This window comes from Schistocerca nitens, chromosome 2 (genome assembly GCF_023898315.1).
Source record: "Schistocerca nitens isolate TAMUIC-IGC-003100 chromosome 2, iqSchNite1.1, whole genome shotgun sequence".
Classification (NCBI taxonomy): Eukaryota; Metazoa; Arthropoda; class Insecta; order Orthoptera; family Acrididae; genus Schistocerca; species Schistocerca nitens.
The window spans coordinates 745,821,587-745,847,658 of NC_064615.1; the positions used below are offsets into that span (position 1 = coordinate 745,821,587).

Consider the following 26,072-nt stretch of genomic DNA (forward strand, 5'->3'; position numbering starts at 1 on the left):
ATGCTGTGTCAGGAAATATTCCATTCTTCTGCAATGTCTCCGATGGTCAGTCTTTGACTGGCATGCATAATTTTGTTGATGTTCCTGACATGAGCACCATCGATAGACATCAAAGGGTGTCCTGAAGAAGGATCATCTTTAACTTACGTCTGTCCATTTTTAAACCATGTGACCCATTCATAACACTGAGTACAGCTTAAGCACTCATCACCGTAGGCTTCCTGCATCATTTGGTGTCTGTAAAGGTTAAGTGAAACATGGACGATAAATAGTTTGGACAAGAAGAGAATAGAAGCTTTCGAAGTGTGGTGCTACAGAAGAATGCTGAAGATTAGATGGGTAGATCACATAACTAATGAGGAGGTATTGAATAGAATTGGGGAGAAGAGGAGTTTGTGGGACAAGTTGACCAGAAGAAGGGATCGGTTGGTAGGACATGTTCTGCGGCATCAAGGGATCACCAATTTAGCATTGGAGGGCAGCGTGGAGGGTAAAAATCATAGAGGGAGACCAAGAGATGAATACACTAAGCAGATTCAGAAGGATGTAGGTTGCAGTAAGTACTGGGAGATGAAGAAGCTTGCACAGGATAGAGTAGCATGGAGAGTTGCATCAAACCAGTCTCAGGACTGAAGACCACAACAACAAAAAAGTTTCCTCGAGTTTCAAAATTTAATGCAGATGCATTGCTCCTCTAACTCTGTCTTCTCTAAATTCACAAACTGTGCAACAACATTCTACCCAATACAGCACTGAACAATAATTAGCAGATGGACAACAATGAAACTTCTGGCAGTTACACACTAAATACTGGCACATGCAGGGATGTTAACGCATTTTGCTCCAACACGCCATTGGCGCGAAATTACGAATTTTCTGGAGTTTTTTGAACAGATCGTGTATATTATCCTTCACTATTCACAACAGTCTGCCAACACTGGGGTAACTTTTCAACTCCATGACAGTAGGAATCGCATGGTTTTTAGGCAAGGAACTCTTTGTACCACGTTTGGAGCACATTTCTATCCAGAAAGGAAGTTCCTTGAGGGTTATTTGATAGAGGGCGAAAAAGGTGAAAATCTGAGGGTGCAAGAACACACAAATAAGGTGGGTGCAGAGTGACTTCCAAACCCGACTCCTGCATAGTGTTTTTTGTCAGTCTAGCAGAATGTGGGCAGGCGTAAGTACTAGCATCACTTCACGCAGTCTTCCTGGTCACTATTCCTGAACTGAGTCTGCAAGACATCTTAGTTATTGACAATAAATGTCTGCAGTGATGGTTACACATCTGGGGAAGTAATGCATAGTACATCACACCATCACTGTTCCACCAGATGCATAAAATTATCTTTCGTAGTCACACGCAGACCTTTGTACAGGGAGTTGCTGCTTTCTTTGGGCTCAACCATACTTTTCTTTCTCTTATGTTAGCATAAATACATCATTTTCCTCATTTCTCATCAACAGCAACAATACACGATGGGAATGGTCAGTGTTGTTTATGATCCAATTGATGAAGAGCAAGCAGAGATGCGCATATGGCCATCCACTGGTTTTTGTGATTTTGGCATAGAGCATGCAGTACCATACACCTAATTTTTGGACCTTCCCCATTGCATGCAAATGTCACATGGTGGTGGAATGATCACACTTCATCGCATTTGCCAGTTCTTGAGTGCACCGACATGGATGGTTTTGGATTAACGTGTTTAAACAATCTTCATCAAAATCCCCGAAGGTCTTCCTGAACATGGGGAGCACTAATGTCAATACGATCCTCCTTGAAATGAGAGAACGGATTTTCTTGGTCTGTTCTGCCCAATGGCATTTTCCCCATACACGGTACAAACAATTCTAGCTGCCACTACCACCGTCACCCCTCTATTAAACTGAAACAGAAGAATATGTGAGAAATGTTTGGATTTCTACACTTGGCACTTCATTTTCTAGCATCCATGGCTCCACTCACAACCTCCAGATGACAAAATGACAATATGTAAACTCAAATAGCAAGAAGTGAATTACAAATAAAAAATGACAATCGATAAAGAAACCCATAGCAACCGGAACAGCGACTGTCAAAACAAAAATGCTACCAACTTATGCATCAACCTTATACACGATCTATCAACCAGTTCCTTTTTCTTGTCAGTTTTGTGTGTGTTCCTTTCTTTGCCGATTCTGCGGAGAACTTCCTCATTCCCTATTTCATCAGCCCAGCTGATTTTTGACATTCCTCTGTAGCACCGCATCTCAAACATTTTGATTCTCTTCTGTTCAGTTTTCACACTGTCGCTGATTCACTACTATACAATACTGTGCTTCATATGCGCATTACCAGAAATTTCTCCCTTAGATTAAAGCAGATGTTTGATAATAATAGATTTCTTTTTGCAAGGCATGCCCTCTTAGCTTGTGCTTGTCTGCTTTTTATGTCATTCGTACTTCATATATCATGGGTTATTTTGCTTCCATGGTAGCAGAATTCCTTAACTTTGTCTACTTTGTAACCACCTATTTTGAAATTTTTCACTATTCTCATTTCTGATACTTCTCATTACTTTCGTCCTTTTCCAGTTTACAATCAGTCCATATTTTGTACATAATAGACTTCACTCCATTCAACAGATCCTGTAATTATTCTTCATTTTCACTGAGAATAGTAATGTCATCATCACTGACATCCTTTCACATTTTAATCCCACTCTTGAACCTTTCTTTTATTTCCCTCATTGCTCCTTCATTGAATGAACTGAACAGTAGGAGTGAAATACTACATTTCTGTCTCGCATACTTTATAATCTGAAACATCATTCTTGGTCTTCCAACCTTATTGTTCCCTCTTGGTTCTAGGCCATGCTGTGTATCAGCCATATTCCCATGTATCTTATTCCTATCTTTCTCACGTTATTTCCACAAAATGGATGAATAGATGCTAGCAGAAGTGATTGCAGCTCCGCTACTTTTACATCACATAAGGAATACAATTAGAAAGAACTATATAAACCGGGCCTTTTTTTTTCTAAAATAGAATTTTACCAGAATATCTAAACACGATTTTGAATATTTTGAGCAAGCAATTGCCTTGATAATTGCAAAAACTGATACAAATATGGGAGTGTGTAGCAGTCACAACCACTACTGGTTGCATATTCATCTATAAGCCTCTTTGTACCGAAGTATGTAATGCTTTGGTACAATGCCTAAAGGATTTCATTAACATATGTTTGAAGTTAAGAACATAGCCTGTGTGTGTCTCTGGTATTGCCTCCTAAACTCCTGGATTAATTTTAGCAAGATTTGGCACAGGAACAGTAGGCCTTAAGTATCAGCACTGCGGAGTTTATAACATCCTAGCTCTAATAGGAGCAGAGATAACAGGTAAAAGCTTGTCTTTTTATTCAGCCCCTGGCATTTAGGCTGCCTGCATAACAGGTGGAAACAGTATCAGCCTGCCACATAAACCTGCTTTGCGGGGAAGCCTATGTATCAGGAGCAAGAAAAGGTTCTTCTGGACCCTGTCATGTAAGGCGCATGTATGACAGGTGTTGTGTTGTGGTAGTATCGATTTGCTGTCTACCCACTCTGCATGGCGGCCTATACATCAGGGGCAAATAAATGATTTTTCAAGCCCCTGATGAGTAGTTTGCATTGCATGACAGGTATGTTGTGAGAGTAGAATTGGCCTGCTTTATTGAACTGTACTGAAGAAACTACACACGCCAATGAGCATGGCTGGGGACAAGTTGAGATGGATAGAGGAGGGGATAGACAGAAAGAGGGTATGGAGGAAATGGACATAAAGAGGAGGGGGAGTTGTATGAGGCTGGTGGAAGGTGCAGAGGGGTAGTTCGCAAGTGGGAAAGGAAAAGGGGGAGGTGGAGATGGTTAAAGGGAGGGGAGGAGGGAAAGATATGGTCAGAGAGATTGGGTGGACTGGTTGGTTTGGGGTATAAAGGGACCAAATTACAAGGTGGGGAACCACACCAGAAAAAGGGGGAGGGGGGGGGATATACCACAAGAGGAAGAAGAAGGTATTAAAACCATAGAGCTGATAGTCTGGGCTGGCTGATCACAATAATAGAATAGAATGAGCCAGCCACTCTGCAACACATTAATATGTCCACCTCAAAGGGACAAGGCGAGAGGAACACATGTAGGGAAAAGATGGCCACCAAGACAAACAAATGCAAAAAAGTGCGACAGAGTTAAAAATGGAGGGAGGGTGGCGGCCTCAGCAAGAATGCTAAATTCCCAACCTTGTATGGTACGATAAAAGAAAACCTCACCAATAAAACATAAAACTAAATCTACTGTTGAGGCATTGTCACCCAACACCAAAGGTAGAGTGCTGGGAAGCTTAAAAGTGTGTTAGCCACATATGGCTGATGCAGAGTCAGCAGAGAACCACAGAGTCCCTGCGATAGGCCCGCATGGAGGTCTTCCAGACATTTGTACTCTCCTTAATGGCACGCAGTTAGTTGTGTGTACTGAGATTATGCCATTCCGTCTCCCAAAGCTGAAAAACCTTGCAGTGTAATAATGATCGCAGGTCAGTTACAGAGATTCCGATCTCCAGAAGCGGTTTCCATGTAGCTTGTTGGCAAGTTCATTTCCTGGGATTCTGACATGGCCTGGGGTCCACACAAACACCACGGAACGACTGCACCGTTCCAGAGCATGGGTGGACTCCTAGATGGTTGCTACCATAGGATGGCGGGGGTAGCACTGGTTGATAGCTTGTAGGCTGCTCAAGGAGTCAGTACAGAGAAGAAACGACTCGCTAGGGCATGAGAGGATATGCTCAAGAGCACAAGAAATGGCCGCCAGCTCTGCAGTGAAAACACTGCAGCCATCAAGCAGAGGAGTGCTGTTCAATATGTCCTCCGTGAACATACGCGAGGCCAACATGACCATCAGCCATCGAGCTGTCTGTGTAAACCACTTCATGGTCCCGATACATGTCGGGAATTGAGAGGAAGTGACAGCAGGGAGCTGCGGGGTTAACTGAGTCCTTAGGACCACGGGAACAGTCCAGGCAAAGCTTCAGCCTAGGTGTACACCATGGAGGTGTACGTGAATGGACCTTGAGTATAAGTGGTAAAGGCAAGTACTCCACTTCAGCCAGAAGAGATCAGACGCGAACCGCAATCGACCTGGGCCTCTGATGCGGGAGATAAACTGCTGTGGATGAGAAAAGGAGACGGTAATTGGGATGCTCAGGAGAATTACAAATGGCTGCAATGTAACTGGTGAGCAATTGTGCACGCCTAACCTTCAGTGCTGGGACACCACCATGACGCTCGTCCTAAAAGCTCCCGTTACCAGTCCAATGCCATAGTGGTGCACTAGATTGAGTAAACGCAAAACTGAGGGTGCCGCCAAACCATAAACCAGACTCCCATGGTCAAGACAGGATTGAAAAAGGGCTCTGTAGAGCTGCAGCAGCATAGAGCGATCTGCACCCCAGTCGGTGTTGTGTTGCTCAGGCAGCGGACGGCATTGAGGTACTGCCAGCAGCTCCGCTTCAGCAGACAAAGATGAGGAAACCACGTCAATCGGGCATTGAAAACCAGACTTAAGAATCGATATGTTACCAGTACAGTGAGGTCACTGGTACAGTACGGTTCCGGTTATGGATAAACAGTACAATGCTGACAGAAGTGCAAGACACACAACTGTGCGGCTGGAATCTTGAAGCCGTGGGCTAGAGCCCGTGACTGCACCTTGCGGGTGGCTCCCTCGAGGCGCCGCTCGGCAACACCAATACCGGAGGAGCAGTACAAAACGCAGAAGTCGTCTGCATACAGAGAAGGTGAGACGGACGGCCCGACAGCTGCTGCTAGACCATTAATGGCCACTAAAAATAGAGATAAACTCAATACAGAGTCCTGGAGGACCCCATTCTCCTGGATATGGGGGAAACTATGGGAGGCACCAACTTGAACATGGAAAGTACGGAGAAATAGGAAATTTTGGATAAAAACCGGGAACGGGCTCTGTACACCCAACTCATATAATGGGGCAAGGATATGATGTGTGATGTGGCCAGGCCATGTCGTAAGTTTTTCGTAAATCAAAAAAGATTGCAACCAGGTGTTAACGCCTGGAAAAGGCTGTTCAGATGGCAGACTCGAGGGAAACTAGATTACCAGTGGTAGCGTGACCCTGGCGGTAACCGCCCTGGCATGGAGCCAGTAGGCCACGTGACTCGAGGACCCAACACAACCGCTGACTTACCTTATGTTCTAACAGCTTACAAAGAACAATTGTGATGGAAAGACGCCATCGCACGAGATCCGATTGAAGATGACGAGGAGATGTCACTTGTAGTTGGACGAGAGATGTATGATATCTGACTGTGGATCAGATCTGGCCCAAGAGCTGTGTCTGCAGATGGAGCATTACAGGGTTCACTGAGACGTTCAGTGAATGAGAGAGCTTTCCTTTCCATCCGCTGGTTGAGGGTGCGAAATGCAGGGGAATAATTCTCGGATGGGAGGCTCAAGCATAGTGCTCAGCAATAGTGTTCGAATTGGTAGATAACACGCCATTGATGTTAATGCCAGTAAAACCTGTCGGGGTCTGGTACCCACAAACATGTCTGATGTTTGTCCAGACTTGGGAAGGTGACGTATGGCACCCAATGCTCAAGATGTACCTCTCCCAACACTCCTGTTTCCGTCTTTTCATAAGCTGGGGAATACAGGCACGGAGCTGTTTAAAAGCTATCAAGTGCTCTAGGGAAGGGTGCCACTTATGTCTCTGTAGAGCTCTCCGACACTCTTTAATGGCATCCGCGATTTCTAGCGACCACCAAGATACTGACTTTCGCCGAGGGCACCCTATAGAATAAGGGAACGTGTTTCTACCGCAGAAACAATCATTCTAGTGACCTGCGCAACTACCACATTGATGGGACCATGTGGGGGAGATTAAATGGTAGCAGCAGAGGTGAAAGCTTCCCAGTCTGCCCTGTTTAAAGCCCATCTTGGTAGACACCTGGGGAAATGGCACTGAGGGAGTGACAGAAAGATGGGAAAGTTGTCACTATCACACAATTCATTGTGGGCTCTCCGGTGGACAGATGGGAGAAGTACTGGGCTGCAGAAGGATAAAACAATGGCCGAGTAAGTGCCATTAACCACACTGAAATGTGTGGGGGCCCAAGTATTTAAAAGGCAAAGATCAAGTTGGGACAGGAGAGTTTCGACATTTCTACCTCGGCCAGTAAGTGTGGCGCCACCCCATAAGGGGTTATGGGTGTTAAAATCTTTCAAAAGTAGGATAGGTTTAGGTTGTGCGGGGGCGGGAGGGACGACACCGATGTCCCCTGAATTTGGGGGTACCTTGCTCCTGAAGTAGGTACCTTGGGAGCAATGGAAGGAGATTTTCCCCCTATCACCAAGGGGCGGATGTGTTCTGGAGGCCCGGAGGGCCCACTGTTCGTGGCATAGAGTGTGGTATGACTGGTACTTGTGACAGCGATGGTAATGTAGCTACAGCGTATGTGGACATCAACCAAACGGGGTGTAATCATTGAAATTTATGTTCAACCTCTTGGTAAGTCAACTGCTCCACAGTCTTGTACTCTATAATTTTCCACTCCTTTTGGAGTACAGTGCAGTGCTCTCCACAGTTGATACAAGTGGGAGGAGGCACATACTGAGTATATGGATGCAGTGGACGTCCGCAGTCTTGACATGTGGCGCTGGAAGTGCAGCGGGAGGACATGTGCCTGAATTTCCAGCACTTATAGCACCACGTAGGGGGAGGGATGTATGGTTTAATGTCACAGCATAAACCATCACCTTCACTTTTTCAGCCAATGAATCAGCCTCAAAGGCCAAGATGAACGCACCGGTAGCAACCCTGTTGTCTTTGGGTCCCCCGTAAATGCGCTGGATGAAATCAACACTGCCATTCTACATTGGCATGGAACTCATTGTCAGACTGCAAGAGGAGGTCGGGATGGAAAATACTCCGCTCGACCATGTTGAGGCTTTTCTGGGGAGTGACGAAAACAGGAATATCACCCAGCTGGTCACAAGCGAGTAACACCCATGATGGGCTGGGGATGCTGTCTGAATCAAGACTGCATCGCTTCTTATCTTGGACAGCGCTGTCACTTCCACAAATTTATCCTCAAGAAGTTCAACAAAAAAATTGGGGCTTTGTATGTAGAAAAGAATCCCTGTCCATTCTGCTGCAGACTAAATACTTGAGGCGAATGTGGCTCTTCTTTCTGTAGTCCTACGTTCCTCCCATGGCGTAGCGAGCGAGGGAAATAATTTAGGGTCGTATCTGTCAGCATTGTACTCGAACTTGCCCTTTTTAGAGACTGCTGGTGCCATACGGTCACCAGCAAGAGATGACTTTTATCATGGGCTCTCCCCACGGGCACCACTCAGCCACAACAATGGCCACCTGGCATGATGGCTATTGCTGGGAGTCCTGATGCCCCAGGAAGACAGGCATCTACTCCTTGGCATACGTGGGGAGTTTACAGCTCCGGCATCAGCAGTGCGATGCCTGTGTTGTAAGGGGGTTACCACCAAATGGGTACATGACAGCCCCACCACAACAGACTGGCTACCGTGCTGGATATTGGGCGCAGAGAAATCCATTACTGTCATGGGGGTGAAAGAGGACAGGAGACGACAAAAGAAGATGACATACCCCGTAAAGTTTCTTCACCCAAACAGTTGAACTGCAGGTGGAGATGCAAAGCCATGACGAGAGGTTCGAGAGATCGAATCTAACGGCACTATGGATAACTCGTGCACCACGTAAGGCGTCCTTCCCCATATGGCCTGCACTTCTGTAGAATTTGTAAAGTTGCAGGTCAAACCATAAAATGGGACCTGAACTTACAGTGCCGAAAAGTGTGACACTCCATTTAGTCACCTCTTACGACAGGTGGGGATACCTCGGGCCTATTCTAACCCTCGGACCTGACGGGGGTGGAGATTGGGTGAAGGAAATGGACAGTGAGAGGGAGAGGAGGAGATGTGATCAATATGTGTGTCGAACACACATGCAAGCGAAGCCACAAAGAAAATGCTAGTTTTTATTATTTCTCTCTTTGTTCACTAGCATACAGAAACACAAATGATAAAGCTCACAACAAAATCAAGAGTGTTTCTGACCTCATTGGAAAAAGTTTACCCACTGTCTTTTTCAGACTGCGATCTTTGCATACATAATGACTGAAGTCCAGTAGCTCTTGTCATACATGAAGAGCATTTATGAAATTGGTTGGTTGGTTTGGGGGATTAAAGGGACCAGACTGCGACGGTCATCGGTCCCTTTTTCCAAAAAAAAAAAAAAAAACTAAAACCACCCAAAGAGGTGAAAAAACGGAAAACAGGAAAGACGGCAGACGACACAGAACAAGAAATACTCAGACAGAGATGAGACAAAACAAATTAAAACCACACAGAGTGTGATGGTAGTTGGCCGACCATAGAGATAAAAAGGAAAAGCCAACCATCAAGAACACATTAAAAACTCAGCTTAAAATCGTAGGCCAAACACTCAGATTAAATGATAAAAAACCCCTGCCCGAATAAAACGTAAAACTAAGCCAGCCATAGCAGGGTCATCAGTTAAAAGGGCAGGGAGCATATCAGGCAGCGCAAATGTCTGCCTCAGCACAGCTAAAAGCGGACAAGTTAATAAAATGTGCACCACCGTAAAAACCGCCCCGCAGCGACAGAGAGGCGGGTCCTCACGACGCAATAAATAACTGTGTGTCAGTCGGGTGTGGCCAATGCGGAGCCGACAAAGAACAACTGAACCTCTACAAGTGGCTCGCATGGATGACTGCCACATACGCGTCGTCGCCTTGAGAGAACGGAGTTTGTTTGGCGTGGGCAGATTGCACCATTCAGTGTCCCAAAGCAAGAGAACTTCGCGGCGTAAGACTGCCCGCAAATCAGTCTCCGGGAGGCCAATCTCCAGAGATGGTTTACTGGTGGCCTCTTTCGCCAGGCGGTCAACATGTTCATTGCCCGGGATACCGACATGACCGGGGGTCCACACGAAGACCACAGAACGGCCGCAATGGGCAAGAGTATACAGGGACTCCTGGATAGCCATCACCAAACGAGAATGAGGGAAACACTGGTCGAGAGCTCGTAAACCGCTCAAGCAATCTCTACAGATAACGAAGGACTCACCTGAGCGAGAGCGCATCGCTAGCTCCTGCTACTACTAAGGCGAGTACACCGTTTGCTTCTTACATATTTTACAAACAGCAGCGACTTATTTTCAGTTATCTGTGTAATTACTAGTTTATTTTTGTAATTTCTTGCGTGTTCGAGTGCTTACTAGGTAGAACCTTTTATTTCAATAACAGTGTTTTTGTACTTATTTGCTGCGCTTAGCTTTTAAATAGTTTTTCTGGGAAAACCTAGCGTAGTTTTCGCGTCTCGTATTTCAGTGAGTGTTTCTTGATTATCAGAGTAGCTCATCAGAAGATTATCTTGGGAATTTGTCACCGTATAGAGTAGGGTAAACATAGTCATGTGTAGGGACTGTGGTTGTTGTGAGCGGACGCAAGGAGAATTGGCCACTCTTCGGGGACAGGTGGAGGCTTTGTCTGTTAGGCTCATCGAGCTCGAGGCGCAGGCGTCGGCTCGTAGTGGCGTTGGGGCAACTGTGGTGAGACCTATGCCTACTTCGGTGGCCTTGGAATCACATGGAACCCCTGATGTCGCTGCGTCTTCCGGCAGTGAGCATCTTACCGGTCAGCCATCACTCCAGGGTGAATGGCGGACAGTGGTGGGCTCGCGCGTGCCTGGCCGAAAGGCGAAGGTGGGATCTGGCCGCGTGGCGGCTGCCTTACCCCTTTCCAACAGGTACGGGGTGCTTCCTAGTGGTGATGACATCGTTTCCGAGCCACCACAGGATGCCTCGCCTGTTGGGCCAGTGGCCGATTCTCCGGCAAGGTCCCGACAGTCACAGAGGGCGGGCCTATTAGTTATAGGGAGCTCCAACGTTAGGCGGGTTATGGAGCCCCTCAGGAAAATAGCGGGTAGGTCGGGGAAGAATGCCAGTGTGCACTCGGTGTGCTTGCCGGGGGGTCTCGTCCGTAATGTGGAGGAGGCCCTTCCGGCAGCTATTGAACGCACTGGGTGTGACCGGCTGCAGATAGTAGCACATGTCGGAACGAATGACGCCTGCCGCTTGGGTTCTGAGGCCATCCTTGGTTCCTTCCGGCGGCTGGCTGATTTGGTGAAGACAACCAGCATCGCACGCGGAGTGCAAGCTGAGCTTAATATCTGCAGCATAGTGCCCAGAGTCGATCGCGGTCCTCTGGTTTGGAGCCGTGTGGAGGGTCTAAACCAGAGGCTCAGACGACTCTGCGACTATAATGGTTGCAAATTCATCGACCTCCGTTATTGGGTGGAGAACTGTAGGGCCCCCCTAGACAGGTCAGGCGTGCACTACACACCGGAAGCAGCTACTAGGGTAGCAGAGTACGTGTGGCGTGCACACGGGGGTTTTTTAGGTTAGAGGGACCCCCCCTTGGGCGAAACGATAAAATACCTGACGGCTTACCAGAGAGAACATTATCATCGTTGATAAAGAACGTCCGTCCTCAGAGACCAAAAACAGGAAAAGTTAACGTAATATTGGTAAACTGCAGGAGTATCCAGGGCAAGGTTCCTGAATTAGTATCTCTTATTGAAGGAAATAGTGCGCATATAGTATTAGGAACGGAAAGTTGGTTAAAACCGGAAGTGAACAGTAACGAAATCCTAGACACAGAATGGAATATATACCGCAAGGATAGGATAAACGCCAATGGTGGAGGAGTATTTATAGCAGTAAAGAATTCAATAATATCCAGTGAAGTTATTAGCGAATGCGAATGTGAAATAATCTGGGTTAAGTTAAGTATCAAAGGTGGGTCAGATATGATAGTCGGATGCTTCTATAGGCCACCTGCATCAGCAACCGTAGTAGTTGAGCGCCTCAGAGAGAACCTGCAGAACGTCGTGAAGAAGTTTCGTGATCATACTATTGTAATAGGGGGAGACTTCAATCTACCAGGTATAGAATGGGATAGTCACACAATCAGAACTGGAGCCAGGGACAGAGACTCTTGTGACATTATCCTGACTGCCTTGTCCGAGAATTACTTCGAGCAGATAGTTAGAGAACCAACTCGTGAAGCTAACGTTTTAGACCTCATAGCAACAAATAGACCGGAACTTTTCGACTCCGTGAATGTAGAAGAGGGTATCAGTGATCATAAGTCAGTGGTTGCATCAATGACTACAAGTGTAATAAGAAATGCCAAGAAAGGAAGGAAAATCTATTTGCTTAACAAGAGTGATAGGGCACAAATCGCAGAATATCTGAGTGACCACCATCAAACGTTCATTTCTGAGGAAGAGGATGTGGAACAAAAATGGAAAAAATTCAGAAACATCGTCCAGTACGCCTTAGATAAGTTCGTACCGACTAAGGTCCAAAGCGAGGGGAAAGATCCACCGTGGTATAACAATCATGTACGAAAGGTACTACGGAAACAAAGAAAGCTTCACCATAGGTTTAAGAGTAGTCGAATCATAGCTGATAAGGAAAAGCTGAACGAAGCGAAAAAGAGCGTAAAGAGAGCAATGAGAGAAGCATTCAACGAATTCGAACATAAAACATTGGCAAACAGTCTAAACAAGAACCCTAAAAAGTTTTGGTCATATGTAAAATCGGTAAGCGGATCTAAATCCCCTATTCAGTCACTCGTTGACCACGATGGCACCGAAACAGAGGACGACCGAAGAAAGGCAGAAATACTGAATTCAGTGTTCCGAAACTGTTTCACTGCGGAAAATCGTAACACGGTCCCTGACTTCAGCCGTCGCACGGACGCCAAAATGGAAAATATTGAAATAAACGATATCGGAATTGAAAAACAACTGCTATCACTTAGTAGCGGAAAAGCATCCGGACCAGACGAGATACCCGTAAGGTTCTACAGTGATTATGCTAAAGAACTTGCCCCCTTTCTATCAGCAATTTATCGTAGATCTCTGGAAGAACGTAAAGTACCTAGCGACTGGAAGAAAGCGCAGGTCGTTCCCATTTTCAAGAAGGGTCATAAATCAGATGCGAATAATTATAGGCCTATTTCGCTTACGTCAATCTGTTGTAGAATAATGGAACATGTTTTATGTTCTCGTATTATGACGTTCTTAGATAATACAAATCTCCTTCATCATAACCAACATGGATTCCGCAAACAGAGATCATGTGAAACTCAGCTCGCCCTATTTGTCCAAGAAATTCACAGTGCCGTAGACACTGGCGAGCAGATTGATGCCGTATTCCTGGACTTCAGGAAGGCATTTGATACGGTTCCGCACTTACGTTTAGTGAAAAAAATACGTGCTTACGGAATATCGGACCAGGTTTGTGATTGGATTCAGGATTTCCTAGAAGAAAGAACACAACATGTCATTCTTAACGGTTCAAAATCTGCAGATGTAGAGGTAATTTCGGGAGTACCGCAAGGAAGCGTGATAGGACCTTTATTGTTTACAATATACATAAATGACTTAGTTGACAACATCGGTAGCTCCGTGAGGCTATTTGCAGATGACACGGTTGTCTACAAGAAAGTAGCAACATCAGAAGACTCGTACGTACTCCAGGAAGACCTGCAGAGGATTAATGAATGGTGCGACAGCTGGCAGCTTTCCCTAAACGTAGATAAATGTAATATAATGCGCATACATAGGGGCAGAAATCCATTCCAGTACGATTATGCCATAGGTGGTAAATCATTGGAAGCGGTAACGACCGTAAAATACTTAGGAGTTACTATCCGGAGCGATCTGAAGTGGAATGATCACATAAAACAAATAGTGGGAAAAGCAGGCGCCAGGTTGAGATTCATAGGAAGAATTCTAAGAAAATGTGACTCATCGACGAAAGAAGTAGCTTACAAAACGCTTGTTCGTCCGATTCTTGAGTATTGCTCATCAGTATGGGACCCTTACCAGGTTGGATTAATAGAAGAGATAGACATGATCCAGCGAAAAGCAGCGCGATTCGTCATGGGGACATTTAGTCAGCGCGAGAGCGTTACGGAGATGCTGAACAAGCTCCAGTGGCGGACACTTCAAGAAAGGCGTTACGCAATACGGAGAGGTTTATTATCGAAATTACGAGAGAGCACATTCCGGGAAGAGATGGGCAACATATTACTACCGCCCACATATATCTCGCGTAATGATCACAACGAAAAGATCCGAGAAATTAGAGCAAATACGGAGACTTACAAGCAGTCGTTCTTCCCACGCACAATTCGTGAATGGAACAGGGAAGGGGGGATCAGATAGTGGTACAATAAGTACCCTCCGCCACACACCGTAAGGTGGCTCGCGGAGTATAGATGTAGATGTAGATGTAGATGTAGATGTAGACTCTAGGGTACGAAAGATGGCAACCAGCTCAGCAGTGTAAACGCTGCAGCCAGCCGGCAAAGAACTTTGTTCGGAATGCTCCCCTAGAGTTAGCGCATAACCGACCCGACCAGCAACCATCGAACCGTCAGTGTAAACAACGCCAGAGCCCTGATACGTGGCCAGGATGGAATAAAAGCGGCGGCGGAAGGCCTCTGGAGGGACTGAGTCCTTCGGGCCCCGAGCCAAGTCGAGCCGAAGGCAAGGGCGAGGAACACACCATGGGGGTGTACGCAAAGTGGCCCGAAAAGGAGGGGGAACAGTGAAAACCCTAAGCCCGGACAGAAGCTCTTTAACGCGGATCGCGATCGTACAACCTGACTGGGGCCGACGTTCTGGCAGATAGACAACTGATTGCGGGAATAGGAGACGACAGTTTGGATGCCCGGGAAAGCTAAATACATGGGCAGCATAAGCGGCCAGTAAATTTTGGTGCCCCAATCGCAGTGGAGGGACACCAGCCTCCACAAGTATGCTGTCCACAGGGCTGGTTCGGAAGGCACCAGTGGCCAGTCATATCCCGCTGTGGAGGATGGGTTCCAGCACCCACAACACAGATGGGGATGCTGAGCCATAAGCCAGGCTCCCATAATCCAGACAGGACTGGATTAACACCTGGTAGAGCCGTAACAGGGTAGATCGGTCGGCACCCCAGCGGGTGTGGCTCAAGCATCTCAGAGCATTTAGATGCCGCCAACACGCCTGTTTAAGCTGCCGAATATGAGGCAGCCAAGTCAGCCGGGCATCAAAAACTACACCCGAAAACCTGTGGGTCTCCACCACAGCAAGGAGTTCGTCAGCAAGATAAAGCCGCGGTTCAGGAAGACCGCTCGGTGCCGGCAGAAATGCATAACGCGGGTCTTGGCAGCCGAAAACTGAAAACCATGCGCTACAGCCCAAGACTGCGCCTTGCGGATAGCGCCCTGTAGCTGACGTTCAACAGCTGCAATGCCAGTAGAGCTGTAGTAAAGGCAGAAGTCGTCAGCATACAGGGAAGCGGAGACAGAATTTCCCACCGCTGCAGCGAGCCCGTTTATTGCGATTAAAAACAGGCAGACACTGAGGACAGATCCCTGTGGTACCCCGTTCTTCTGGACTCAGGAGGAACTATGAGAGGCTGCGACTTGCACGCAGAAAGTACGATACAACAGAAAATTTCGGATAAAGATCGGCAGAGGGCCCCGAAAACCCCATCCATGAAGCGTAGAAAGGATGTGATGACGCCATGTCGTATCGTACGCCTTCCGCATGTCGAAGAAAACAGCGACCAGGTGCTGACGGCGGGCAAAGGCAGTACGGATGGCCGACTCCAGACTCACCAGATTGTCGGTGGCGGAGCGGCCTTTACGGGACCCACCCTGAGACGGAGCCAGAAGGCCCTGAAACTCCAGTACCCAATTCAAGCGCCGGCTCACCATCCGTTCGAGAAGCTTGCAAAGAATGTTGGTGAGGCTAATGGGGCGGTAGCTGTCCACCTCCAAAGGGCTCTTGCCCGGTTTCAAAACGGGGATGACAATGCTTTCCCGCCACTGCGACGGAAACTCACCCTCGACCCAGAGACGGTTGTAAAGGTCGAAGAGGCGTCGCTTGCAGTCCACTGAAAGGTGTTTCAGCATTTGAAGTGAATGCGATCTGGCCCAAGAGTGGTATTAGGGCAAGTGGCAAGGGTGCTGTGAAATTCCCACTCACTGAATGGAGCATTGTAGGATTCAGAATGGTGGGTGCGAAAAGAAAGGCTCCGACGTTCCATCCGCTCTTTAATGGAGCGGAAGGCCAGTGGGTAACTGGAAGAAGCGGAACTAAGAGCAAAATGCTCTGCCAAGCTGTTGGCAATTTCGTCGGAGTCTGTACAAACTGCTCCATTCAGTGAGAGCACAGGGACGCTGACAGGGGTCCGATCCATCGTCATTCTTCCCGCGGACAAGGGTTCCACGACTGTGGTACTTGATCGTCGGGAGTATGTGGCTGAGGGACTGCGTCAGCTTTCAGAAAACACCACATACAAAGTTTACCAAGGTAATCCCATTCCTGATGTCCAGGAGGAGCTTCAAGGAATCCTCAGAACCTTAGGCCCCCTACAAAACCTTTCACCAGACTCCATCAACCTCCTGACCCCACAGACACCCCGCACCCCTGCCTTCTACCTTCTTCCCAAAATTCATAAACCCAATCATCCCGGCCGCCCCATTGTAGCTGGTTACCAAGCCCCCACAGAACGTATCTCTGCCTACGTAGATCAACACCTTCAACCCATTACATGCAGTCTCCCATCCTTCATCAAAGACACCAACCACTTTCTCGAACGCCTGGAATCCTTACCCAATCTGTTACCCCCAGAAACCATCCTTGTAACCATTGATGCCACTTCCTTATACACAAATATTCCGAACGTCCAGGGCCTCGCTGCGATGGAGCACTTCCTTTCACGCCAATCACCTGCCACCCTACCTAAAACCTCTTTCCTCATCACCTTAGCCAGCTTCATCCTGACCCACAACTTCTTCACTTTTGAAGGCCAGACATACCAACAATTAAAGGGAACAGCCATGGGTACCAGGATGGCCCCCTCGTACGCCAACCTATTCATGGGTCGCTTAGAGGAAGCCTTCTTGGTTACCCAGGCCTGCCAACCCAAAGTTTGGTACAGATTTATTGATGACATCTTCATGATCTGGACTCACAGTGAAGAAGAACTCCAGAATTTCCTCTCCAACCTCAACTCCTTTGGTTCCATCAGATTCACCTGGTCCTACTCCAATCCCATGCCACTTTCCTTTATGTTGACCTCCATTTGTCCAACGGCCAGCTTCACACGTCCGACCACATCAAACCCACCAACAAGCAACAGTACCTCCATTATGACAGCTGCCATCCATTCCACATCAAACGGTCCCTTCCCTACAGCCTAGGTCTTTGTGGCAAATGAATCTGCTCCAGTCCGGAATCCCTGAATCATTACACCAACAACCTGAAAACAGCTTTCACATCCCGCAACTACCCTCCCGACCTGGTACAGAAGCAAATAACCAGAGCCACTTCCTCATCCCCTCAAACCCAGAACCTCCCACAGAAGAACCACCAAAGTGCCCCACTTGTGACATGATACTTTCCGGGACTGGATCAGACTCTGAATGTGGCTCTCCAGCAGGGATACGACTTCCTCAAATCCTGCCCTGAAATGAGATCCATCCTTCATGAAATCCTCCCCACTCCACCAAGAGTGTCTTTCCGCCATCCACCTAACCCTCATAACCTCTTAGTTCATCCCTATGATATCCCCAAACCACCTTCCCTACCGTCTGGCTCCTACCCTTGTAACCACCCCCGGTGTAAAACCTGTCCCATGCACCCTCCCACCACCACCTAGTCCAGTCCTGTAACCCGGAAGGTGTACACGACCAAAGGCAGAGCCACGTGTGAAAGCACCCATGTGACCTACCAACTGACCTGCCTACACTGTGAAGCTTTCTATGTGGGAATGACCAGCAACAAACTGTCCATTCGCATGAATGGACACAGGCAGACAGTGTTTGTTGGTAATGAGGATCACCCTGTGGCTAAACATGCCTTGGTGCACGGCCAGCACATCTTGGCACAGTGTTACACCGTCCGGGTTATCTGGATACTTCCCACTAACACCAACCTGTCAGAACTCCGGAGATGGGAACTTGCCCTTCAGTATATCCTCTCCTCTCGTTATCCGCCAGGCCTCAACCTCCGCTAATTTCAAGTTGCCGCCAGTCATACCTCACCTGTCTTTCAACATCTTTGCCTCTGTACTTCCGCCTCGACTGACATCTCTGCCGAATCTCTTTGCCTTTACAAATTTCTGTTTGTGTCTGTGTATGTGCGGATGGATGTGTGTGTGTGTGTGTGTGTGTGTGTGTGTGTGTGTTTGTGTGTGTGCGAGTGTATACCTGTCCTATTTTCCCCCTAAGGTAAGTCTTTCCGCTCCCGGGATTGGAATGACTCCTTACCCTCTCCCTTAAAACCCACATCCTTTCGTCTTTCCCTCTCCTTCCCTCTTTCCTGATGATGCAACCGTTTGTTGCAGCAGTTAAATTGTTCAGATGGCTCTGAGCACTATGGGACTTAACATCTGAGGTCATCAGTCCCCTAGAACTTCAAACTACTTAAACCTAACTAAGCTAAGGATATCACACACATCCATGCCTGAGGCAGGATTCGAACCTGCGACCGTAATGGTCACATGGTTCCAGACTGAAGCGCCTAGAACCACTAGGCCACTAGCAGCCGGCATTTTGCAGTTAAAACCATGGTCTTTCTAATGAGCCCAGTTTGTAAAGTTTAGACAGTTTTTATCTTTTTAGTAAAATCTTCAACTTTGCACTTAATTTATTCAGTATTGGAAAGTAATACATAAATGAAACTTTATGTTTGAGAGCTTTTGTTATGTTACTACAAGCCAAGTCTCACATTTGTCATACATCTAGTTTCCGAGATATAAGAAGTCGAACTTTGAAATTTTTTCAGGTGATTTTGCTAAAAATGTACTGGCTGAATATAGCTCATAAAATTTTAATTTTTATTCTTAAGAAAATGCATAAAGTTATCTGTTGAGAGAGTAATGAGCTATGTAGTAAGAATCTTTGCTTTGCGCTCCGAGCTGTTTACGTCAAGTTCGGTTATACAAGTAGTTGTATTTGAGAGTTCGGAGTTTATATAATTTCTAGGGGAGAAAGGACATCTGTGGATAATTGTAAAGATGTAAGTTTATATATCTGTCAATTAGAATACATATAATATTGAAAAATCTGTTTGTGACACATATGGCCCAAATGCATTATTGGTGGCATAGAGTAAAACATTCATCATAACCTAACTTTCGTACTAAAATATATCTTTTCTTTTCAGCTGTGTTAGTACAATGAATGTAAAAATACTTTCACTCTGCCACAATAAGAGTTATTGAGGAAATGTTAGTGAAGACCCAGATATGTCAAATGATGAAACATTTTCTGCAGAACAATATTTTCAAAATGAAGATGTGCTTTGTTCAGTCAGATAGTGATGATCATGGTGTCAGATCTAAGAGCTATAATATAACAAAGAAAAGAACTGTGATCCCAGAATCGGAATCAGAGTCAAAAGATTACAAGTGAGATGAGGCTTACTGCTGAGTTAACCCTGATGATAATTGTGTTGCAGATAGGGTTATAGCAAAGCAACAGATTTCAAAACTTCCTACTAAGGTGGAGAAACCTACAATACAGTGGAAAGTAGAACACTGGATTAGAAAAGAAGAAAAGACAAAATTCACAGGTAATACTAATATTACTGAGGGAATATTGGATCTTGACACTCCTGCGGAATATTTTCAGTATTTCTTTACTGAAGACATACTGCATTACATAACCAAACAAAGTAATTTGTATTTTGTACAATGCCAACCCAATAAAAGTGTAAATGTTGATGTAGAAGAAGTGGAACAATTTATTGGTGCGACCATGCTTATGTCCATTATTCAACTCCCAGCAATAGGGTATTACTGGTCTCAACATCTGGGCCACCCTGCTGGTGACATAATGAGCTGTAACTGATGGGAAGACATAAAATGCTTCATACACTTCTGTGATAACAGTAATCTAGTCCCTGATAGTGACCTCAACCATGACAAACTTTTCAAAATTCACCCACTGCTAGATCAGTTGCGTGAAAGACTGTTACAAGTACCGTGCCAGAAGAGGAATTTTTAGCTGTGAATGAACAGATTATTCCAATGAAGTGCAGATCTTCACTATAACAATACAATCCTAGTAAACCACATAAATGGGAGTTCAAAGCTTTTGTACTTAGTGGGGGTGTCAGGATTCAGCTACGATTACGAAATTTTTGCTGGAGCTCAGAATAATGTTATAATACCTGGTGCTGTAGAACTAGGAGCAATGTTGTTGTGCATCTCACACAAACAGTCCCACAACATGTGAACCACAAGTTTGTTTTTTGACAATTGGTTCACTAGTATACCGTCGGAAGTGTATTTGCATAAGGAAGGAATAAACTCACAATGAACAGTCCGTACCAATTGTGTACCTGGTTGCATTTTTCCTAGGCAAGAATGAAGAAGAATGGCCACGGTAGCATGAAGTAAAAGGTAGCAACAGTAGATGGTATACAAGTCCCAGTAGTATCCTGATTTGACAACAGAGTAGTCAACAATTTGTCCACATATGTTGGATCCAAGCCAGAAGGCAAAAATAAGAGGCTTTTCAGAAAGGAAAAGAAATACAAAATGATACCTTGTCCGCACTCTGTGATGATCAACAATGACTACATGGCTGGTGTCGATCTGTTAAGATTCTATGCTTGGATATTACAGAATTCAAATCAGATCCAAAAAATGGTACCTGGAAATATTCTTCCATCGAACTGATCTAGCTTGTGTTAACAGCTGGCTACTATGGAGAAGGAGAAATACAGACTACATGCCCCTAGTGGATTTCAAGTTAGCAGTTGCAGATGCAGATGCCCTCTGCAAAAAGGGCAAAACATTATCCAAGAAACAAGGTAGGTCAAGCAACGAAGCCCAAAAACAGCTGGACAGTAAGAAGAAGGAACGTCCTGTGTCAGATCTTCCACAGTGTCAGGTACAACAGGGGGGGCATAGATCAGATGCCAGTCTGGCTCGAAAACCGTGGTTGATTCAAGTATCCATATTGCAATGGAAAATCCTACATAGCATGTCTTAAGTGCAGTGCATCTTTATGTTTGAATATGGAGATAAACTGTTTCATGAAATTTCATAAGGAATAGACTAAATGATAAATAATTTTGTTTGATTTCTGATAAACATGTACATTAATCAACATAAATTGTAATTATTTAAAAAATAAACTTAGTTCTGCTAATGTATGTTTATATCTTCTTGTATATCTTTAAGAGTTTTCTCATCCAGCCTGAAACTAGTACCACAAAATGTTAGCCGCAACTGCATATATGCCATATATGGCACAAATACTTAAATCAAAGCTAATGGACTACACATAAGAGAGATAATTTTTTAAGTATTTTTCCGAACATCAGGACACTGAAATTAACATGTGACATTTTTTCGCAACAATAAAAAAATTCATGCATTAATTTCATAAAAATTCGAAGGCTTCTGATATGAAAAATCTTTAATACCAAGCACTCAACACAGTACACACCAATTTCTATCACTAACCATATCTAATTTCATCTCACAGCATCATAAAGTAAGTCAATGCAATTTTTAGCAACATTCAAGAAACTGTATGATTTCATTCAGTTAGACACATGACCTACAAAGTATTGAAACTTTGGTAAGCGTGATTTGCTCGTTTCTGTTTTGGTCTTCAGTCCTAAGCCTGGTTTGATGCAGCTCTCTGTGCTACTCTATCCTGCGCAAGCTTCTTCGTTACAAATCAAATACAGTCAATATGTTATGATTATAATATACATTTTAATCATCAGCTGTTTATTTGTCCCATTAGTAAGTGTTCATCTTGTTTTTCCTGTGATGTCTGTCTATTTGGCATGAGATATGACTGGCAGTATTCTAAGACAAATTACGTTGGGTGTTTGTGCAATTTCACTGGATAATTTCAATAGCGTTCAGCTTCAAAGGAATATGTGATGCTTTTAACTAATATGTTGTACCTTACATCCTGGATGATGGTTAATAACCACAACAGATAGATGACTAATGGGACAAATAAACAGTTGATGGTTAAAATGCATATTATAAAATACTTTACGGCTGTTGAGCTTCACCTTATGGAAACATAACAAAATATGTTATGAAGTTTGACCTTCACTGGAATAACAGGGCTGTCATAAAAGTGATAGTGTCATTCGTGTGGAGGATTCCCATGTGTTTTAGGTCTTCATTACTAAGAAATTAAAAGCATTCCTCCACCATCTGTCAGCCATAAATCAGATCATACATACTACTAACAAATGCAAAATCGCTCACTTATCTTTCAAATCATCATCACATTTTTCGGATTCCTAATGGAATCATTTTCATACAAACAATTACTATAGTAATAACACTATCTACACTAATTTAAGGAGATGTGACCTGGATAAACTGAAAGAAGCAGAGGTTTTAGAGATTTTCAGGGAGAGCATAAGGGAACAATTGACAGGAATGGGGGAAACCAATACAGTAGAAGAAGAATGGGTAGCTTTGAGGGATGAAATAGTGAAGGCAGCAGAGGATCAAGTAGGTAAAAAGACGAGAGCTAGTAGAAATCCTTGGGTAACAAAAGAGATACTGAATTTAATTGAGGAAAGAAGAAAATACAAAAATGCAGTAAGTGAAACAGGCAAAAAGGAATACAAACGTCTCAAAAATGAGATCGACAGGAAGTGCAAAATGGCTAAGCAGGGATGGCTAGAGGACAAATGTAAGGATGTAGAGGCTTATCTCACGAGGGTTAAGATAGATACTGCCTACAGGAAAATTAAAGAAACCTTTGGAGAAAAGTGAACCACTTGCATGAATATCAAGAGCTCAGATGGAAACCCAGTTCTAAGTAAAGAAGGGAAAGCAGAAAGGTGGAAGGAGTATATAGAGGGTCTATACAGGGGTGATGTTCTTGAGGACAATATTATGGAAATGGAAGAGGATGTAAATGAAGATGAAATGGGAGATACGATACTGTGTGAAGAGTTTGACAGAGCACTGAAAGACCTGAGTCAAAACAAGGCCCCGGGAGTAGACAGCATTCCATTAGAACTACTGACAGCCTTGGGAGAGCCAGTCCTGACAGAACTCTACCATTTGGTGAGCAAGACGTATGAGACAGGCAAAATTCCCTCAGACTTCAAGAAGAATATAATAATTCCAATCCCAAAGAAAGCAGATGTTGACAGATGTGAAAATTACCGAACTATCAGTTTAATTAGTCACGGCTGCAAAATACTAACATGAATTCTTTACAGACGAATGGAAAAACTGGTAGAAGCTGACCTCGGGAAAGATCAGTTTGGTTTCTGTAGAAATGTTGGAACACTTGAGGCAATACTGACCCTACGACTTATCTTAGAAGAAAGATTAAGGAAAGGCAAACCTACGTTTCTAGCATTTGTAGACTTAGAGAAGGCTTTTGTCAATGTTGACTGGAATACTCTCTTTCAAATTCTGAAGGTGGCAGGGTAAAATACAGGGAGCGAAAGGCTATTTACAATTTGTACAGAAATCAGATGGCAGTTATAAGAGTCAATGGGCATGAAAGGGAAGTAGTGGTTGGGAATGGAGTGAGGCAGGGTTGTAGCGTATCCCCGATGTTATTCAATCTGTATATTGAGCAAGCAGTAAAGGAAACAAAAGAAAAGTTCGAAGTAGGTATTAAAATCCATGGAGAAGAAATAAAAACTTTGAGGTTCGCCGACGACATTGTAATGCTGTCAGAGACAGCAAAAGACTTGGAAGAGCAGTTGAACGGAATGGACAGTGTCTTGAAACGAGGATATAAGATGAACATCAACAAAAGCAAAACGAGGATAATGGCATGTATTCGAATTAAGTCGGGTGATGCTGAGGGAATTAGATTAGGAAATGAGACACTTAAAGTAGTAAAGGAGTTTTGCTATTTGGGGAGCAAAATAACTGATGATGGTCGAAGTAGAGAGGATATAAAATGTAGACTGGCAATGGCAAGGAAAGTTTCTGAAGAAGAGAAATTTGTTAACATCGAGTATTGCTTTAAGCGTCAGGAAGTCATTTCTGAAAGTATTTGTATGGAGTGTAGCCATGTATGGAAGTGAAACATGGACGATAAATAGTTTAGACAAGAAGAGAATAGAAGCTTTCGAAATGTGGTGCTACAGAAGAATGCTGAAGATTAGATGGGCAGATCACATAACTAATGAGGAGGTACTGAATAGAATTGGGGAGGTAGGACATGTTCTGAGGCATCAAGGGATTACCAATTTAGTACTGGAGGGCAGTGTGGAGGGTAAAAATCATAGAGGGAGACCAAGAGATGAATACACTAAGCAGATTCAGAAGGATGTAGGCTGCAATAGGTACTGGGAAATGAAGAAGGTTGCACAGGATAGAGTAGCATGGAGAGCTGCTTCAAACCAGTCTCAGGACTGAAGACCACAACAACAACAACAACAACAACAACACTAATACAATTACTTTTTAAAGGGTGGGTGATGTACTCAATACTGCAGCTAATAAAAATTTATCATCATAAATTAAATATTCAATTCACTGAATTTACAATTTTTGAAGATGTTAACCTACCTGCACTCCAACACTTCTGATCGGTAAGAGTGTTGCAGCAAGATGTTGTTTACTGGAAACTTTACAAAGTTCAGATCTTTCATCATCACTAGTTACACTTTCAACTCTATTGAGCAAAGCATGTTTCTGAAAGAAAGAAAAAATAATAAAAGCAACCTTACTTTCGCATTTATAAATTAATACAAAAAACAACCGTATTCATAAAAATTATAGAAAAATCATATCAAATAATCTTCACACTTTTCTCCTAATCAATATTTGCTTTTACATTACTTTCACCAGAATGCTACAATATATTTACATACACACAACCAAATATTTTATTTTGTGCTACTTTTGTCAAAAATTTGCAGTTTGAGAGAGTAGCCATGTAGAAAATACATTTTTGAAATGGAGAAAACCGCAACCAGTCAGTGTTAATAATGCTATTCATTTATAAATGAAAAAAAAATTATAAATAAATAATTTCTGCCAAACACACAATATTGTGTTTTTCATTTTTATAATTATGTTGTTTTACCAAGAAGCAAAGAATGAATAAGTTAATATGCTATTTATTTACACAAATAGCACCATTACCGTTTGTGAACTGACAGGGCCATCTTCAGAGAGCTGTTCACGTTCATAATACATTTGATGTTTACATTATGTTCTGGCTGTTTTCCACCCTTTGTGATGAAAATTCATAGAAGTGATGGCACCCCATACCAAAAAACAATACAAAAAAGAAACAATACGAGAAATGTCCTGCTAATTGTGATCATACCTAGTAACAAATTAAAGCAATGTAAGAGATCTGTTTACACTGTTTTCATTCGTTATTAGTTACAGCTACAGTTAAATAAGCCACTTTTCAAATCACTTTCTGTGGTAAGTAAGTAAAGTCGTATGGCATGAATGGCTGGCAGATCCTAAGGGGGAGGTGGAGCCGTCTAGCCAAACCCCCAGGCACCTTTCCTCTGCGAAGTATTAGAGTTGTGTGGGTAAGTGTATCTGTTAAGTATAGGTGACTGTAATGTTTGTGTGTGGAGTGCAACATCATGTTCATGTTGCAGTAAGACACCTTCACCCACGGAATTTTCGTCACAAGGGTTACAGAACAGCCAACAAGTAATGTTTAACGTGACAAATCTAACATAAAAGTGAACAAACAACTGAAGGCGAACCTGTCAGTTTGAAATTGGTAATGGCACTATGTGTACAAATAAACAGCATTATCAACAATGGCTGGTTCCTGTTCTCTTCTTTTCAAGCACTGTATTTTGTATTTGTCATGGTTAAGAATCTCGCTTTTCCAGATGGTGCAAACACAATTTTATAAGTTACTGCTTGTCAATATGGAGTGACCATAG

General features: G+C 44.2%; 1 protein-coding gene across 7 annotated transcripts in view; it reads right to left on the reverse strand.

Annotated features, from left to right (window-relative positions):
- The window catches only part of LOC126236972 (GMP synthase [glutamine-hydrolyzing]), a 187,011-nt gene that overhangs the window by 20,175 nt on the left and 140,764 nt on the right, over positions 1-26,072 (reverse strand). For all 7 annotated transcript variants that reach the window (XM_049946685.1, XM_049946686.1, XM_049946683.1 and 4 more), the window contains one exon: positions 24,721-24,846. In XM_049946685.1, the coding sequence (XP_049802642.1) occupies positions 24,721-24,846 (126 nt within the window). The remainder of the gene's footprint in view (positions 1-24,720; positions 24,847-26,072) is intronic.